This window comes from Morus notabilis, unplaced genomic scaffold (genome assembly GCF_000414095.1).
Source record: "Morus notabilis unplaced genomic scaffold, ASM41409v2 Scaffold317, whole genome shotgun sequence".
Classification (NCBI taxonomy): Eukaryota; Viridiplantae; Streptophyta; class Magnoliopsida; order Rosales; family Moraceae; genus Morus; species Morus notabilis.
In genome coordinates, this window is record NW_010363634.1 from 795,846 (window position 1) to 815,687 (window position 19,842).

At 34.8% G+C, this 19,842-nt stretch overlaps 2 protein-coding genes and 1 pseudogene across 2 annotated transcripts; 1 reads left to right on the plus strand and 2 right to left on the minus strand.

The window, feature by feature from the left end:
• Positions 1 to 1,317: 1,317 nt before the first annotated feature.
• Positions 1,318 to 4,987, minus strand: LOC112092807 (annotated as a pseudogene).
• A 1,472-nt stretch (positions 4,988 to 6,459) lies between these two features.
• On the plus strand, positions 6,460 to 8,497 carry LOC21405699 (xyloglucan endotransglucosylase/hydrolase protein 22). Its single transcript, XM_010104720.2, has 3 exons — positions 6,460 to 6,717; positions 7,004 to 7,197; positions 8,080 to 8,497. The coding sequence occupies exons 1-3, from the start codon at positions 6,487 to 6,489 to the stop codon at positions 8,495 to 8,497; spliced, it is 843 nt and encodes a 280-aa protein (XP_010103022.2). The 5' UTR covers positions 6,460 to 6,486.
• A 10,108-nt stretch (positions 8,498 to 18,605) lies between these two features.
• Positions 18,606 to 19,460, minus strand: LOC21405701 (nicotianamine synthase). Its single transcript, XM_010104722.1, has one exon. The coding sequence runs from the start codon at positions 19,458 to 19,460 to the stop codon at positions 18,606 to 18,608; it is 855 nt and encodes a 284-aa protein (XP_010103024.1).
• Between the last annotated feature and the right edge of the window lie 382 nt (positions 19,461 to 19,842).

A 19,842-nucleotide genomic window follows, 5' to 3' on the forward strand; every position in this document is an offset into this window, starting at 1 on the left:
GTAAGTAGGAATCTCGCCTACAGTATGAATAGATTTTTTTAAAGAAAAAGTTACACATGTTATATATGCATGTTTATGCTTTAAGTATTGTATGCGATGCTATGTCATGCTGCATACACATAAACATCGCACATGAATTATATGTGTTTGAGTTAATTTAATATTATGTATACTATGCTAGATCATACTGCATACACTTAAGCAGTGCACATGAAGTATATGTATTTGAGTACATTCTATGTTATAGTATGCTTTGCTATGTCATATTGCATACACCTTAATAAGTCAAGAGGAACTTATAAGAATAATTATCAGTTGAGTGCCGTACCAGCCTCCACAAGGGAGGTAACTCATGCTCCACAAGGGAGAAACAGAAAATAACAATAATGTCCTCCGACTCAAGGGAGGCATTCAAGTTATAATCACGGTGTCGTGGGGGACCTTGCAAACCCTCACGTTCCGATGATTGCGCGCAAGTGGTACGCGAGCACTCGGGCCCATCAGTAAGAAAGATAAGATAAGATAATAAGATTATGATAAGACATCATAATTAAGCATAATCAGCTCATGCATATTTATTCATGTGTACTTACAGTTATTTTGTGAGATATAGTTCCTACTTGCTGAGCGAAAGCTCAATCAGATATGTTCATGCTGTAGGTAAGAAACCTATCAGCAATTCTTGAAGGGCAATGGCAAGCGGCGGACGAATGGTGGAGATGGGAATGGATACCGCTCACGCAGTTATCTTCCACAGTAAGTTTAAGAAAAATCATGTATATGTATATATGATTTAAAGGTTTCAAGCATGTATGTTTAAAAAGTATAGGTACATATGTATGTTAAGGAAACCGAGGTTGTAGCTAACAACCCTCGTTTTGAGTATTTAAGTTTTAGAACGTTGCAACAGAGCATGCAACAAATAAATAAATTTTAAACATGACGATTTAAATGATTGATTTTAAAAGGGCTTTAAGATGTACTTGAATTTAAGATTTCTCACGAAATCCGTTTTAAAGTCAAAATTAAATGGCCCGATTGAATTGGCTAGTTTTAAAAGGCTTTTAAAGAGCATTTGAAATAAGAGTTCAAATGCTGCTCTGTTTGAAAGATATTTTTAGAACGTTTTATCTTAACTGAAATTAAGAAAAGCTTTAAGAAATTTAGTGATTCACTTATTTGAAATTATTGTTACAAATTATGAAAGTATTCTTTCTTATATTAAAAAAAAATGTTCCGCAAATTTTAAGAAACCCCAGTAAGTACAAGTTAAAGTTTAAGTTACAGTGGCGGCCTCATAGGAGGGTCGTCACAAAATCAGAACTTGCGGCTGGCCAAGCTTGCATCCCGCATCTCCCATGCAAGTCTGCTTTCCCTTGCTATATCTGTCCTGATTGCCTGCTCAATTGGTTTAATGGCAAAGAAGAACTACAAAAAACGAGGTAAATTGAAAGCAATTCATTGAATCAGGAAAGAGAAGCAAAATTTAAGATCTTTCTTCCCCAAGAAAAAGCAAAAAGAAAATTTCCACGGGCTTACTTAGATTAATAAAATCAGAGGAATGAAGGTCTTCCCCCTCTCATTGGGGTTTGGCGCTTCAATCAGCTTCGTATCAACAAAAATAGACTTGCTTCCATTCAACGCCACTTCCGTGGTTTTTTCAACTAAATAAGAAATCCAAGCAATTCCATTCGGAAGAACCTATTTCCAAAGAATAGCCAATATTGTCAATAACTTGAAAAGGATAAACAAAAGCTTCACAACAGGCGTTGACCAAAACCCCTTAGATTGAAAGCTCAAAAACACAATATTATGTTATAATTGTTTAACTATTAAAAAATAACGAAGAAGAAGAAAAGAACAGTAACTTCAATATGTACGGATAACTAAAGCTCGATTCCAGATTCGTTAGCCAAAACTATTGGTAATGGCTCTCACAACCTCCTTGTCCAAGTTATCAACTCTGCAAAATGCAACACTGGCTTTGTGAAAAAACGATAGAAAGCAATACTCAAAACCTTCAAACCAAACTAAAACAGTAATCAACCAAGCAAAGAGAAAAGGACAACAACCTGAAAAGGACTAATGTTAGTGAGCAAAAATCATATTAAAAAAAACTATTTTTTGCCCAAAAAAAAAAAGAATTCAAGATTATAAAATTATGACTAAAGGGAAAAAATAAATAAATAAAAGTTCAACCTCCTGCTTGAGTTTTCCCAGCAATTCGAGCAACTTGGTCTGAGTGGCAAGTGCAAATGAATTAATCCCTGACCATTCTTTGACAATTTGGGCAGTCACTTCTCAGTCTAATTCTTAACTATTCCTAAATTTAAGATAAAAGAAAGAAATAAACCAAACATCAATCATTCAATTAAAAAAAATGAATTAAAAAGTAACGATAGCAACACAGGCAGAGAGTCCACAATCCTCATACAAGTCGTCCAGGCATAAATTTCTTCCAATATCATAAACCCTTTTCACAGTAACAAAAGAAACAAGCAAGATTTACAAAATGCCTAAAGAAAGAACAAAAAAAAAAAACCCCCCATTTGCCAAACCAGCAAACGGAGCACACAAAACCCAGATTTGGGTTTAGCGATAAAACTGTTAAACAAAATAACAAGAGCAAATAACAGCCTTCTACTTACGCATATTGCAAGACAAAAAGAAATAATCTTGACCATTTCTTTTCCGTTCTCCCTGTTTCTTCAATGGCATTCATACTAACGGAGCCTATGCCCAGATGCTGAGGGAGGGTGAGGCGAGAGAGCACGAGAGGAGGCTGAGAGGCTGAGGCGAGAGAGCACGAGCGAAGGTTGAGAGGTTGAGAGGCTGAGAGTTTCAGGGAGGGGCTGAGGAGATGTGTGCACGATGACGAGGGAGAGATGGGTTATTTTGGGAATAACCAAAATTTCATTAATGTCTTCCTACAGATTCCCGCACAATCTGAAATCAGAAGCAGCAAGTGAGCTGCTTCTGATTTCAGATGGAAAATAGCTTCTGGATTTTTTAACAATCTATTTTTATGTGTTTACCAAACACATTTTTGAGCTTCAGTTGAAAAAAAAAGTGCTTTTAGCTTCCCAAAAGCATTACCAAACGGAGCCATTAACTACCCAAAAAAATCGGCCTATTACTTCCATTTTCCTTACATTAAGCTGGGAGGTCTTTCAGCCCAATGGGCCTGACTAAAAGTTTTGTTGAGAGAGGAAGTTTCATGAAGGGGTTATTTACCTAAATGCCCGTTTTGAGTGACTTGAATTTAAAACTACCCACTTAATATTTTATTTACAGACTTGCCCACTATCACATATAAAGACGTTCAAACCTTTATATAATGAGAATAAGAAAAAAATCATGAATTACCAAAATAGAAAATATAATAAAATAAGATACCAATATCACATAATCGAATCTCAATTAAAAAGTCAAATAAAACCACATCCAGACAATGGTAAATATTCAGTTAAAAGTTACAACAGTCAAACATGTAACGAGGAAACTTTCATTAAAAAATTTCATTAAATTACCTTCCTTTTATAGAGAAGAGAGGCAAATAAAACCATATAATCGTGTAAGAAAACCAGTAAAAAAACACAGCCTCACCGTGAACCCACTCCGCCTTTTTCTCCGACACCCCCGCCACCCCGCCAGCGCTCTCCGGCAGCCCCTCTGTCAATTAATATTCATTGTGAAAATGAACGTCAAAGTACAATACAGAAGAGACCACTAAAAAATAATCATCAATAAGAATTTTCATTATTTTAATGATGATGTCATTATGAAAAAGTACTTCTAAAAAATGCGCATAATTAAACCTATTGAGAAGGAAGAATTTTCATTGTATTAATGATAATAACATTATAAGAGAAAATCAATATAAATGTCGCGAAACACTAAAAAATACTCATCATAAAGAATTTTCATTATTTTAATGATGATGTCATTATGAAAACGTACTATTAAAAATTGCGCATAAACCTATTGAGAAGGAATCATTTTTCATTGCGTTAATGATAATAATATGATAAAACAAAATCAATATAAAGGTTGAGAAGCACTAAAAAATACTCGTAAAAAATAATTTTCATTATTTAAATGATGATGTCATTATGAACACGTGCTATTGAAAAATGCGCATAAACCTACTAAGAAGGAAGCATTTTCATTGTGTTAGTGATAATAACATTAGAAAAGAAAGAAAGAAGAAGACAAAGCAAGATACAAACCTCTTTCAACGTTGTTTGTTTCTGCAATTCTCTTTTAACGCAAAAAAAGATACGTAGACAAAACCAGGATTACGAGTCATGATCATTTGAAGACAAATCAGAACGACAGTTTGTCAATTAACACAGCCAAAAAAACGTTTTCCTCCACAACCATTCAAAAAATGAGTGTAGGGAAATCTGACAATTTAGAGATAATATAAAAACTAAAATCAAAATTTTATTATAGAATATTAATTGAGGATGAAATGGAAAGTCAAAACACACTATAATATTAGAAAATCAACCCAGATAATGGAAAAAAAAAAAAAATAACCATATAAAGAACATGCCCAAAATAACGTAAAGGGGTACATCCAAAACTTTTGTAATATTATAAATAAGTGGGTATTTTTAGATTCAAGGCTTTAAAAGTGGGCATTTTATGTAATTATTTTTTTCATGAACAGTTGGATGGATGGAGATGTGATGAATTTGTGGCGGGGTGGTTCAAAATATCTATCCTCACCCTGTTGACCTGTATAAGTTGGCAGGGATGGGGGTTTCTTTCCCCCGTGAGGGGTTCGGGGTACTTGCAGTTACCTATGCAAAGTCCGAACACATCCGAGTGTCCGAACATCTGACTGTCTAAGCATCCGAGCATCTGAATGTCCGAGTGTCTGAGCGTCTGAGCGTCTGAGCGTCTGAGTATCCGAGCGTCCGAGTGTCTGAACATTTATACTCAGACTAAAAGAGGAAGCTCGAAGGTCACAAGGCAACATCACGTACCATAACAGTCGACAATTAAATGCATTCAATGATCAATATTAAATCCGTATTGATTATTTATCAGTTGTAACATTCAAGAGGTGAAGAGTTTTCATCATAATTAAAGAGAGAATAAACTCTCAAAGTAATGGGAGAATTAAACTCCATATTCCTAATGTAATATAAATTCTCTCAATTTGAGGGGAAGAATGGGACACTCAAATTTCTAATATAGAGCCTTGAGATTCTGATATTTTGTCTTTATTTCTTTCTTTGAGGTTGTTTGTGTTCTTTGAGTGATTATCCAATTTTCTTAGATTATTAGTTCGTTTGATCCAAATTGTTAGTCTCAGATCGTTGGTTTGTTATTGGACGAAATTTTACTCCAACAAACATTACTTTTAAATATTATATATTATAAAAGATTATATATTAGATACTTAATCTCAAAATGATATGTAATTAAACAAGATGAATAAATGAGGAATAGGGTCAGAGACCTCTAAATCCGTCCTTGCTTATACCTCGTGACGGGTTAAATTTTTATACCCTATACAACCCATACCCATTATGCCGGGTTTTCTCCATCCCATTTAAGATGGATCCCCATAATAAGTAGTTCGTATAGGTAAAATTTTCGTCCCTTGGAGTGCTCATTATTTAGGCTGTTGGGAATTCTCTCTCCATAAGTCTTTTTCATTTGGAAGAGTGAATATTGTAGAGAATATTTTAGGGGTTAGATTTCCTTTTGCCATGGATTTGACTTAACTCTTCCTTAATTCCGCTGCATAATAAATTGATTTGGCTAATGTTTTAATCAAATGGTTGTCCCTTTTTTCTTTTTTCTCTTTTTTCCCCTTGAAAACAATTTCGGATTTCAGATGATTTGGGACGGGGAAAGGTGTAGGTTGTTGCCTAGGTGGAATTCGTCTTCTCCAACCCTTAAATTGTGTCCCCCACGTTGAGCACTTCTGTAATATTTTGTTCGCTTTTTGTGGAGAAATTGACTTACTGAAAACCACGTTGAGGATTTTAGTACTAAGGTATTTAAGTAACAATTTTAATGGACGATTCCTAAGAGAATTTTTATTTAATTATATCTAAAACGTTGCCAAGGAATATTTTAAGCCACTATAAAGCTGGATTTATTAAAGGAAATGGGTGTTAATTTTAATCAGGGAATAAACTTAATTCAAAAGCAATAGCTAACTGAAGTCAATCCTTCTAAAAAAAAATGAAAATAAAAATATATTTAAAATTTAAAAAATCTTGTTGTTGCCACTTTATGCTTGCCAAGTACAGAAATTCCACCAAAAAATAAAGAAAATAAACTCTTATATACATGTTGTTCTTGCTAACTTTCACACCTATAAATTATATTCTACCACACAAGCATTTGAACAAAACAAACTCAGCGTGTCATTTAGGACTTCTAATCATGAAGAACCAACGTCTAAGCTTTCCACATTTTCCTTGCTTCAACGTTTCAGCCATTTTGCTGCTTTTCTCTCTTATGCTTAGCTTTTCCATTGTCGCCTTCGCTGGCAACCTCTATGATGATCTCTACCGAACATGGGGAGAGGATCGCTGCAAGATACTCAACAATGGACAGCTTCTGACCGTCACCCTTGACGAAGTTTCTGGCTCAGGCTTCGAGTCGAAGGACGAATATTTGTATGCAAAGATAGAAATGGATATCAAGCTTGTCCCCGGAAACTCTGCTGGCACCGTCACTGCATTTTATGTGAGTTTCTAGCATCCATCAAATCAACCATTTGTGAATGTACAGGCCTTATTAGGCCTCGTTCGCTTCGCGAATTCGAGTTTTCAACTCGAGTTGATATGTGACATTTTTCAAAAGTTTTTAACTGTAGCAGAAAAAATTAGATTTGATATTTTTTTAAAACTTTTGATTGTAGAAACATAGAATTAAAAACTCGAATCAGTGAAATGAACGATACCTTAATTTTGATTACATTTTTCTAACTATTGCGGCTTGTGTGTTATTTTGTTTATTTGATCATCATCAGTTGTCCTCCAAAGGGCAATACCATGATGAGATTGATTTTGAATTCTTGGGGAATGAAACTGGTCGACCGTACACTCTTCACACAAATGTCTTCTGCCAAGGCACCGGCAACAGAGAGATGCAATTCCGCCTCTGGTTCGACCCCACGGCTGATTTCCACTCCTACTCCATTCTCTGGACTCCTAAACACATTGTGTAAGCATCATATATATGGCAAATTCGTTGCACGCCTTCTCTCCTCACTGTCCCTCATTGCTTTCCTTTTTCAAATAGTACATTATTCTTCTTTCTTGGTATAAATATTTTTAACTTTTCAGTTCTTTTTTTTTTAACTTGGGGGTGGAGAATTTGAACTATTCATCTCATATTGAAGTTATGTGTGAAATTACCTCTAGGCTAATGCCTGAAACCACTTTTCCAATACAAGTTTTAAACTTTTTTGTTTTTTGTTTTGTTTTTTGTTATTTTTGTTATTTTTTTTTTGTTCTTGCTTAATTTCCAATACTGTGCATTATGGTATGTAATATATATTTCATTTTCAACGTCTTTGATAACTTTTGCATGCATGATACTATTTTTGTTTTAGTAAAGCATGATAATATGATTATGTTACCTTTACAAAGTAGTATTTGGAGCTGTGCATTAATTTTTGTTATTCTTTAAGTTTATAAGTTTTCTCTTTATTTGTGCCCTTACTGCATTTAAATCCTGACTCCGTCACTGTGAGTCAATACAAATAAATCACAAACATAAAACTACCTCACTTTATTCAATTCTCTGTTATCGTGAGTCGGTACAAATAAATCACAAACCAAAGCACTCATACCGCAGTTATTAAGGCTTCGTTCACTTCGCAGATTCGAGTTTTCAATTCGAATTGAGATGTGACATTTTCTGAGAACTTTTCACTGTAGTAGAAAAAGTTAGATGTGACATTTTTCTGAGTGTTTTTTACTGTAGAAACCTAAAATTAAAAACTCGAATCGTTAAAATGAACAACGCCTAAGGCTTTCAATATTCATTCTAAATATCATTTAGTACTAATTCTTGATTGCCCTCTTCCTTGCAAACTTTTAGGTTTTTGGTTGATGGCATTCCCATTAGAGAATTCGAGAACTTGGAGCGTTATGGGGTACCTTTCCCGAAAAACCAGCGTATGAAGTTGTATGCTAGTCTTTGGAACGCGGACGACTGGGCTACGAGAGGTGGTCTTGTCAAGACAGATTGGTCTGAAGGACCCTTCAATGCCTACTTTAAGAAATTCAACGCCGAAAATGCTTGCGTTTGGTCTCGCGGTGCCTCTTCTTGCAGATCGAATTCTAAATTTTCTCCATTCAGCAACAACGCCTGGCTTTGGGACAAGCTTGATTATGGAGCTGAAGGGAATATGAAATGGGTGCAGCAGAAACATATGGTCTACAATTACTGCACAGACACAAACAGATTCCCTCAAGGCCTTCCTAAGGAGTGCTACCTAAAGAATCCCAAATACTAGAAGGAAGAAATGATGCACCTTTTTTTTTTTTTTTTTTTTTTTTTTTTTTTTTTTTTTTTTCATTAATTTGTTTGCAACGAATTAAACTTACAACATTTTGTTTTCCATTTGTTGTTTTTTCTTTTTCGCATTTAATCATATTCCTTTTTGTTTGAGTGCTATTACGTACGTGCAATTTGGCAGCGTCTCTCCAATTGGATACCGAGGATCTTACGCAATCTTTTTGTGTCAACAATACATACTCTTGTGGGACTCTCTCAAACATCAAAAAATTTTGGAGAGAAATACACCCTTACACCCACATAGTAGAAAAATAAATTGAAACAAAAATAACATAAAATTAGAGAAGACAAATATTTGGGTGGTTCAGAAAAATTTCCTACGTCCATGATTGAGGGAGAATAACTTAACTAACGGTTTCAGAATTATACACCTAACAAATTTTCTCTCTTTCTCTCTCTACTAAAAACCTCTTACACCATTTGCTTATCTCGCTCCTCACTTTTCTCTCTTTCTTTCAAAAGGAGACACTCTTCACACAAAGCCTTACACAAACTACTTATTTATAGCCTTCGAATAGCCATTGCCCAAAACAGAAAACAGTAACTTACTAAAAAACACGAGGTAGTAACTTTCCCAAAAGCTAATTTGAGTCACTTACCTAACAATTTTCACTTTGATTCAAATTCTCTCAACTCACTCAATTGGGTATCCAATCTCGAAACACGTCATCACACCGACAATGCAAACCTCAACAAGAATAAACATTATCAAGTTCAAACTCTCATCATACTTGGCACGAGAAACTTTCTTCTTCTTCAAAGTATCTTCACCACTACAAGTCTTCACCATCTTGTCTTTATCATCTTCAACTGTTATCATTTTGTTGCACTCTTTTATGCCAACAACTTCTTTCACAACAGAAGAAGATTTTGTGGCTTGACTCCACCAACAACTGTAGTCTCAATTAGTTTATACACGTTTTTCACTTTTTCACCCTTCATGGCTACTAAATCGCCTCTCTTGACTTTCATAAAACCATCATTTGCATAGTAGTCACAACCCAAAGTGTCTAAAGCTCCCAATGAATCAATTTTCTCCTTAGTTGAGAAACATGCCTAACATTCGTCGATGTCTTCACAAATCCATCAAACATCTTCACCTTTACAGTACATATTCCAATAGCTTTAACACTAGAATCATCAACTGTCAACAAAGTATTGACATCAAAAGGCTTATAAGAATCAAACCACTCCTTATATGGACACATATGAAACGAGCATCAAAAATCCAAGATCCAAAAGTCAAAAATATTTCATCAACAATAACAGAATTTGCATCATATTCACTGTCATACATATCGCCAACAACATTTACAGAATCTGAAGTCTCTTGGGTTTCTTGCTTTCTCTTCTCTTCTATATGCTTCGTCAGTTCCTCACAATTTCTTCTAATGTGTCCCTTCTTATGACAATAATAGCACGTAATATCATTCTTTGGACAAAATTGGAAACGATCATCTCTCTTATCATAATATCTTTCTCGTGACTTGCTCCTACCCCTAAATAAATTTGACTTTGCCACTAAAACTTCTTTAGTATGAGTACTACTAGGCTTTTTCATATTTGTGTTCTCTAATAGAGCAGTCGACACCTAATCCACAGTCAACGTCGTCTTTTCAACTAACAGTGTAGTCACCAAAGTCTCATATGATTTGGGTAGGGAGGCCAACAAAATTACCGCTTTATCTTTTTCATCAATTTTGACCTCTACACTTAACAATTGAGTTATGCACTTATTAAAATTAATTATATGGTCCCTAATATCACTTTCTTCATCCATCTTCAACTCATACAATTGCTTCTTCAAATATAGTCTATTTGTTAGGGATTTCGACATATAAACTATTTCTATTTTTTTTTCATGCCTCAGAAGGAGATGTTTCATTCATAATACTACATTTCAGTTCTTCCCAATCTTCATCTTTCATATTTTCTGACTTCTTTCCTTGTAGCGCTTTTAGTAATCCATGCTGCACCAGAATATTTTTTACCATACTCTACCAAATGTTGAAATTACTCTTTCCATCAAAGAGCTTAATCTGCTCAAACTTTATCCCGGACATCATCTTGACGTTTTTTTTAATCTTCATCACATCTCTAATACCACTTATTGGGGAAAAACACACCCTACACCCACGCAGTAGAAAAATAAACTGAAACAAAAATAATAGAAAAATAAAGAAGACAAATATTTAAGTGGTTCGCAAAAATTTACGACGTCTACGGAAGAGGGAGAAAAATTCGCTAATAGTTTTAAGAATTACACAATTGTTGCGTGATTTGTTCTCGCAAGTGCACGAGTCGCCTCAAGTAATAAAGTGTGAATAAGAGTGTCGATCCCACGAGGATTGAGTAATTGATAACAGAATGTAAAAGTCACCTTAAACACCAAATTTGATAAAAGTATCGACTAACTACAATTCAATAAACTAATGAATCAATGGTGGGTAAAGGCTAGGATTACTGATCTTCCCTCAGTTGCAACTCTGACCACAATTGCTACAGGAATGCTGTAGCAAAGTTCAACAATGTTGTAGCAAAGTTCATCCAGTCAACCTAAAATCTTACATAATCATCTTCCGACAGATTTATGCTTACAGTTCCTTAAACCAAACCAACATATTCCTATGCGTTTTAGTTTACAAACCTGAAGTTAAGCACCAATTTTAATGGGTTGTATAAGACAATAATATATTCCTATACTAATCTCTTATATTATCTAAGCTAGATCTAACTAAACTAACCTTTCCAGAATTAGTTTAAGTTTATATATTCTTACTAAATGATGGCCTGTCACTTAATAGAATTTGGACAATAAATTCACTTGAATAAACAGGATGAAGATTACACAATCAATCAAAATAGCAAATAGATCTTCATTGCAACTTTGGTTCCATCAATAATCCTAGCTAAAGAAATTTAGCTCATGGTTGAATTTGTAAAAACCAAATTCTCAATATAATTCATTGTTCAACAAAATTTGTAAACCCAGCGAGAAATTAAATAAAACAGAGAGATAGAAAATAGTTCAGCTGATTTGGAGCTTCAATCTTTTTCTCCTCCTTTCCATTCTTCAAGCGAGCTTTCACTGGATGAAGAAAGCTGGAAAAATCCTTCTCTGAGTATTGGTCCCCTTTTCTTCTTCCTCTCTGTTATGCACTGATTTGGCTCTCTCTTTTTTCTTTCACAAAAATGGCATAAAGCCTTATTAATGATTCTCCTTTTCTTTTCTTTTGGTTTTCTCGGGTACGCTGAGCTCCCTGGCTCCTCACCTCTGGCGGCTGCCAAAGAATGGGATATATATCCCTCCCAGAACCAACGCCAAAGACAAACCTTAGGGCTGGTGATGTAGCTCTTCCACATGGCGATAACTGAGTGGAAGGAGAGTGTGGTGGACAGGTGGCAGTGAGGGGCTGGTGAAATGCATAGGTGCACGGGAATCATGTGAGGCACAATGCATGTGATCGAACAAATTGGAACGAGTTCCCAATTTTAATTCCCTTAATATTTTTGACCCATCTCAACTTTATCTTTTCAATTTGACTCCTTTTTACTTTTGATCCCATATCATTTCAAACTTTTCACTTAAGCCCCACTGTCACAAAAATGAGAACACTAATTATTTTGGAAGGAAAACTAAAATAGAAATTACTAAAACTAAAGTAAATAAACTAAAATATATTAAAATAAATCTAAAATGAAAAGTAAATTCATTAACATTCAAAATAAAGTAAAGTAAAATAAACTAAGCTAAAAATATCAAAAACTAGCCACTTTAAATGCACAAAAATAGTGAAATAACTCTATTTTTAATAGAGTTATCAACAATCAACAAACTTTCTCTCTTCCTCTATTTACCCAAAACGCCTTACACTCTTTGCATATCTCTCTCGTCATTTTTCTCTCTTTCTCTCGAAAGGAGACACTTTTTCTCTATACTTTTCTTTTAGCACACAAAGCCTTACACAAGGCACTCATTTATAGAATCCTAAGAACCTTAGCCCAAAAACAGAAAACAATAACTTACCAAAAACCACGAAATAGTAATTTTCTCAAAAACTAATTTGAGTCACTTACCTAACGGAAAAAAAAACAAAATAAAATAAAAATAAAGTAATGAAACAAAACTCATTTGGACTTACATAATACTATAAGGTTGGATAAACCAAAATTTGTCATGTCGGACAATTTTATTTGGTAGGAGACTAGAATTAATAGTGGCTCCTACTTCTACGTTAGTCTACTGTACGTTTTGCTACTTGTCGATCTCGCGACTTTTAATTACCTCGTAGTTCCATTTCTACTCTCATGCTCCATTTGAAATAATTCACTGTGATATTTGGGGAGGATATGAAACTAAATCGTTGTCTGGTGCTAGATATTTTTCTACCATAGTTGATGATCGTAGTCATGCTACTTGGGTTTACCTTATGGCCCAAAGTTTCATCAAACTCATTGAAAATCAATTTGATAAGAGAGTTAAACAAATTCTTCTAATAATGGTGAAGAATTTCGTATGATTAATTTTTTTCTAAGAAAATGGAATCATTCACAAACACAGTTGTCTAAGCACTCCTGAACAAAAATGGCATTGTCGAGCGAAAACACCGTCATCTTCTCAATGTTGCTTGTGCTTTATGTTTTCAAGCACATCTTCCACTCAAATTTTGGGTTGATTGCGTCCTTACTGCTGCATATTTAATTAATCGACCCCATTCACCAAGCTTTCTGGTCAAACTCCATGCGAGAGACTTTTTGTTGTTAAGCCTTCTTATACTCATTTAAGAGTTTCTAGATGTCTTTGTTACGCTTCTACTTATGCTTTAAAGCAAACCAAATTTGATCATCGTGCCAAACAATTATTTGTGATCCCCACACTCCAATTTGAGGGGATATTAGGATTTCTTTACTAATTTCTCTCCTGATTTCTCTTTTCAGATTTTTATCAATCCTTGAAATCTTTCCTTATTTTCAAAGCCATTGTATATGGAAAAATATGTATGTTTGTATATATACTCACTAGCAATGTAAATGAGAATACTCTTTATCTTCAAATTCAATATTCCTTTCACAGTGTCAGGAGCTAGACCAAGACACGCGCGCATTTGCGGTGTCGCGGTCGGAAAACGGTGCGCTTTAGAGAAGCATGTGAAGGAGAGTGGGGAAGAAGCCTGTACATGCCGATTAATTAAGAGAAAAAACGGCTGGGTCAAGTAATTTCGGGCCTTAAAGCAAAATCTTCAAAGGGGCCTACTAAAAAATTAGACGTGTTCATATTTAACGAAAATAGTAAAAAATGTCACTATGAAAAGCTTAAGAAAGTATATAAGATAATTATTAGTTATAAAAATTAATAGTCCATAACTTGTTAAGTTATGGTTTATAACCAGATAAGTTATGGACAAACTTATCAAGTTATGGTTCATAGTCAGACAAGTTATGAACAAAAATTGAGATTTATGGAAAATAACTTGTCAAGTTATGGTTTATAACAGACAAGTTATGGACGAAAACAGTAATTTAACCTATTTATTAACTTATGTAAAATATTGGCCTATTAATTTTAATTCATCTCAAGTCTTGATCTATTTTCATCTTTCTCCCTTATTTAATAGCATTTTTTATTTAGACACGCACATGCTTGTTCTTTTCAGTTAGGTTTAAGAACCAACACACTTCAACACAACATAACACTAAAAGAAAAGAGAGAAAAAAAAATCACTATAAGAAAACTCGTCTTTAACGATGGCATTTGTTGTTGCTAAAAATCTTAATGTTGCTAAAAATTAGTTGTCATTAAAAGTAAAAAAAAATAAAAAAATAAAAAAAATTTATTGCTAAAAGTAAAAAAATTGTCTTTTAGCGTTGACATTATGAAAACTCATAGGTAAGAGGGCGTAAAAAAACTACAAAATTTGAGAGAAGTATCTACAAAATTATTGCTCGTATGGGATCGATGTCGAGCTCATCATCCCCTTCATCTTCATCATTGGGATTGATGTGGAGCTCATCATCCCATTCATCTTCATCATTCCCTTCTTCTACTTCCTCAAAATCGTCTTCCACTTCATTTTCAACTTTCAAACGAATTTTTGGGTTCCATGGCTACCTGTTCACATTTATTCCAGTTGTACAAAAAGCAAAACCAAAGGATTAACGAGAACGAACTCAATACAAGTTAAAAAAAAAGAGTAAGGAAAAACATGCAACGAGATCGTCAAACTCAAGTGTTACACTCACTTAAGCGACAGTGACAAACTACAAGAGTAACTCTACTAAGTACTAAAACATGCGAGTACCTCTCTTATGGATACTATGTTTGTCGACCTCAACATCGCCATTCTGGTTTCGTTGGCTTACTTGCACGTCCATCGAATCTCCTGCTACAAGATACTCCTCTACGTTTTCATTTCGCCCTTAGATCATGAGATTTAAAATTAAAGGTCAATGGGGGCCACCGCCCTTAATTAGATCATGGTTACAAGCAGTGGCAGATATGCATACAGCTCAGTGGGGGTTGTTTGAAAAAAATATTACCTCTTAAAATTTTGTGATTTTACACTTAAACTTCCACTGAGATAAATATATTTCTTTATATGCCCTCACACTATTCCACATGCCATTAACATAATAATATTTTAGGTGCATCAACATACTTTATGACTTGAGGTTGCTAAGCATAGCCTCGGTGTCTCATATACTTTACTTTCATTACATAATTTATTCTCTTACATCCATAAATACTACTTACTTTATACACATTGCAGCGTTTTCAAAACACGTGGTGCATCCATTACCCACGTGCCCACATCTCATTGATTCATCCTTTTCTGCGCGCCCAATAAACAGGTTTCAGGGAGCCGGTGCCTTACCCGAGCTTCCTACAACACGAATAAACGGGATGAGCTTTCGCACAACAAGTAACAACAGACCACACCAAGTGCAATCAATAATGCATACCCATATATGCATTCATGTAATACACCCTAGAACATTTTCTAAACATTTAAAGCATTTATCGTTTTATGCTTTCTTTATTTTCATTTATTGTGTTTTACTTTCTTTTCTTTCATTTCATCGTGTTATGCTTTCTTTTCTTTCATTCATCGTGTCATGCTTTCTTTTCTTTCATTTTATCATGTTATGCTTTCTTTTCTTTCATTCCATAGTTCTTTACAACTTTTGTTTTTGTGTCATTCGTGTCTCAAAATTTTTACTTCTTATGGGCCTCGTACCTGTTGTATTATTGCGCACATATCCAATGAGGAGTGGGAAAGCTACCCAAAACTAACTCACCTATGGTTTTATTCATAATAACCTCCCTTGCAAAAGCCGGTACAAACAGTTTTATTAACTTTTTGTCATTCATCATCTTTATTGCATACATCATCTTACTGTCATCTTTTTTATCACGACAATAATTTTAATCTTAATTTTTAACTTTTACTTCTTATGGGCCCCATACCTGTTGTGTCGTTGCACACATACCCAATGAGGAGTGGGGGAGCTACCCAAAACCAACTCACCCATGGTTTTATTCATAATAACCTCCCTTGCGAAGGCTGGTACAAACAATTTTATTAACTTTCATCATTTGTCATCTTTACTTTATACATCGTCTTACTGTCATCATTTCTTATCATGACAATAATTTTAATATTATCATCTTACTGTCATTTTCTTTCTTATTATGACAGTAATTTTAGTCATATTTTTGCATCTTTAAGCATTTCTACCAATTTCTTATGAAATTGGGCTTTATTCAAATGTTTGACTTTTGTTGACTTTGACTTTGGCTTTTTCACAGATTAAAATTCTACTACTACTCTAAGTCCATAAGCGCATTCAATGCCACAAATAAGATTCAGGAAACATCTTTCACATAATAACATACATTGAATTTACAATATGCACAATTTTATGCAACACAGAGAAATAGGCTTGTTCGTGATATAGATAAAGGAAAACTACTGTACTTATAGAAGTTCCGCTAAAGTCACGACTTTTGAGTCTCCAGAAACTTATTTCCTTGATCGGCTACTGATCCTATCATATAAATTCTCGATTGTTAGATTCACAATCTAAGATCAGAAATTACAATACAATTTGACTCGAGTTCGTGGTTCCGTAAATGTCATTTTCACAGAGTACGCATGTCATGTCTAAAACTCTTAAAAAGATCTACGATTTTCACATTCAGTATTCGGACCAAAACATCTCCTATATTACCAATGTGCACCAAACCCGTGCATATTTGGCCTAAAATCACCATTTTTGACATGTTTTAGAAATCAGCTCGAAACTGACATCTAGGGTCATTTTTGAGCAAATAGTAATATCACAAAAGTTGTTCGAAATGAAATTTCTTTCAAGTTGATGTTGGTCACTTTTTGAAATTAAGCTTCTATCTTTGTCCTCTAGCTTAAGCAAATTCGGGTACAAGTTTCGGTTCATTATCCAAGTTTTCGATTTTAGTCTGAAACTGAGAATTTTCATCATTTTAGGTTCCTACACATCTTCGATCACCTAATTAAATTATTTAACACATCATATTCCTCATATTCCTCATTACAACCGGATTTGGTTCAATTTTGAGACTAAAATTTTGACAGAGTTTCTCCTAATTTTCGTGTTTCCAAAGCTAACCATAGCTCATTTTATCCGTTGTTTCAACCTCTAAACCACATACCACAATCATTCTCATTCCTTTTTATCATCATAAACATCAAAATCTCTAGGATTTCTTCACTATCATCACAAGATTTCTCCCTAAACAAAAATGCTAAAAGCATAACCCAATAACTGAAAATTTATCCTCTAAACATTAGGTCTTCGGTACCATAAGCAATCATGATCCTTAGCAAAAAATTTTCCATAGTTTTTACAGTTCATAGACATGCAGCCATGGTGAAAAATCAGGAGAAAAATTGAAATTTTACCTTAGAAGAATGAAGAACAAGTTCCGGTGACGCTAATCAACGGTAGTTTTCCGCTGATTTCGATTTGAACTCGATTTTCTCACTTTACGGAATTTTTTTTCCTCTCTTTCTTTAGCTGAGTTCTCTCTGTTTTCTTGCATGAAAATAGACATTTTTCTTGTATTTTTTTCCCTTCTAAAACCGTTCACAAAAAGAGAGGAGGGACCTAGGTGAAATTTTGACACTTTCTAAGGTCTCTTTTACCAAAAAAAAAAAAAAAAAAAAAAAAAAAAAAAAAAAAAAATTTTTCCTTCTCTCCTAAGTCTTGGCTGGCCATATCCTCTCTTTCTAGGTGTCCTAATCTTAGCCCTCCATTCATTTGATCACCTTAAATCTCAACCATTCATTTTTAATAACTATTTTATTTCGGTTTAGTTTAATTCCTATTAGGTGCGCGTTTTACCCGCGTTTTTCGGACGGTTGGCCAACTTCGTCAAATTTACTCAACCTTGACTAAATTTTCAAGAGTGACCTATTGGTCGACTCTTCGCCAACAAATTTCAACTTGGTCAACCCTAATCGGTCGAAAATTCTAATTTTCTCGGTTCGGCCTTCCACACCCTTTTTTCGCCCGTTCTTCGTTTTGATTGTTTTCAAAACCCTAGAATTAATGTTTTTCAATTCCTTTTTATTTCTTAAACTTAATATTCATGTGTTTGTCCCCTTGTGAGAATAACACAACATTCGCTGTCTCTTTCTTGATTACAGTCTGAAATTCGGTAACTGTATTATAGTTAAGAAATTTCTGACTTTTAACTTATACTTTGCTATTCAATATCAATATCAGCAAATACTTATCATAAAAGTATTCATATTTATAATACAGAGAATTCTAAAAAATTTTATCTTATACAATAATTTCTTCGATAAATTTCTCAGTCATGACAGACACAACTAGAGTAAGTTTTACCAAGTTCCTGGCACAAATATAAAACCCTCGTAGGCTCACATTAATCCCACTTATGCAGTGGGATGAAGCTAATTAATAAGTGATACAAGTGGTGAGCAAGGACAATAGCATCGAGGTTGAAATTCGAATGCCAACTAGACCGGTACTTGAAAAAATACTTAAAAGATAGGCTTTCGCACCAAAATAATGGAGTTGACCACTTCATCCGTGGGATGGAAGATGTCAAGAACCTCAAACCCGACCAACTCACGCTCTTCAACGACTGGGTACAGAAAAGCCCTAGGCCCTTTAACACTCCTAACAAGCAAAATCCCTCCTTCCTTCATGTACTTCCTCACATTCCCAAGAACCTTCACTTTCTTTTCCTTGTTCATCCCCACAAGAGCAGCCAAAAATATGCAATCATATTCCCCAAGCTTCTCTTTCACTTCCATAACATCTTTAGTAACAAATTTCATCCTCTTCTCTAGCTCAACATCCGAGGCAACAATCTTCCTAGCCAAAGAGTTGGCCTTCTCGTCAAAGTCATAGTTGTCAAAGTGAGTGAATTTCATGTGGTTCATGGCCAAGACAAGGGAAGTTAGTGGCATTGGGCCTGAGCCCACAAAGGCCACATTCTTGGGCTTCAACACTCCGTTCTTGACCAAAATTTTGTGCTCCAAATTTGCTAGCTTGACGTAGTTGTCATAGTAAGGAAAGAGGTTGAGATCGTTGATAGCTTTCGGAGTTTTGGCTATGAATGAAGAGAATTCAAGCTCCAAAAGCCCCTCGGCTTGGCCGCATAGAATAATGAGACTCTCACGCTTGGCTTGGAGCTCTTGGGGCAAGTCCTTGACGTCTATTGAACAAGGAAGAGTGCACAAGTTGACGAGCTGGGTGAAGAGGGTGTTGACTTGCTTCGAAGGTCGAAGCGACTCGAGTTTCGAGATGCTTGCATGGAGTTGCATGACGCGAGATACGAGAAGGTCGGAGGGAATTTCGGTTTCGAGGTCGGAGATTTGGAGGGAAGCCATTGGTGAAAAGTTTGTCGAAGGTTTGTGAGAATGTGTGTTGTGTGGATGAGAAATGAATATATAGCTAGTTGGTTTTTGTGCTTGTCTTCGCTGTGGTCGAAATGTTTAGTTTCTTTTCTGCCTATTTATAGATTTAAGATATTGGATTTTAGTACTCTAGAGATTACTTGGTACGTAATAATATTACTACATGATGTTGATGCGATCCTAATAAATATTCTTGGTCAGCTTAGCGTGCTGCTTCATGCTGCCATATAAGTTTAAAACATTGCGTCATGGAGTTACACATCGTCGAAACCTATGCTTATTCCTCTATACGCATATATATGTATATTTATACATATACATATATATAAATAATTTTAAGACTATATAGAATTGA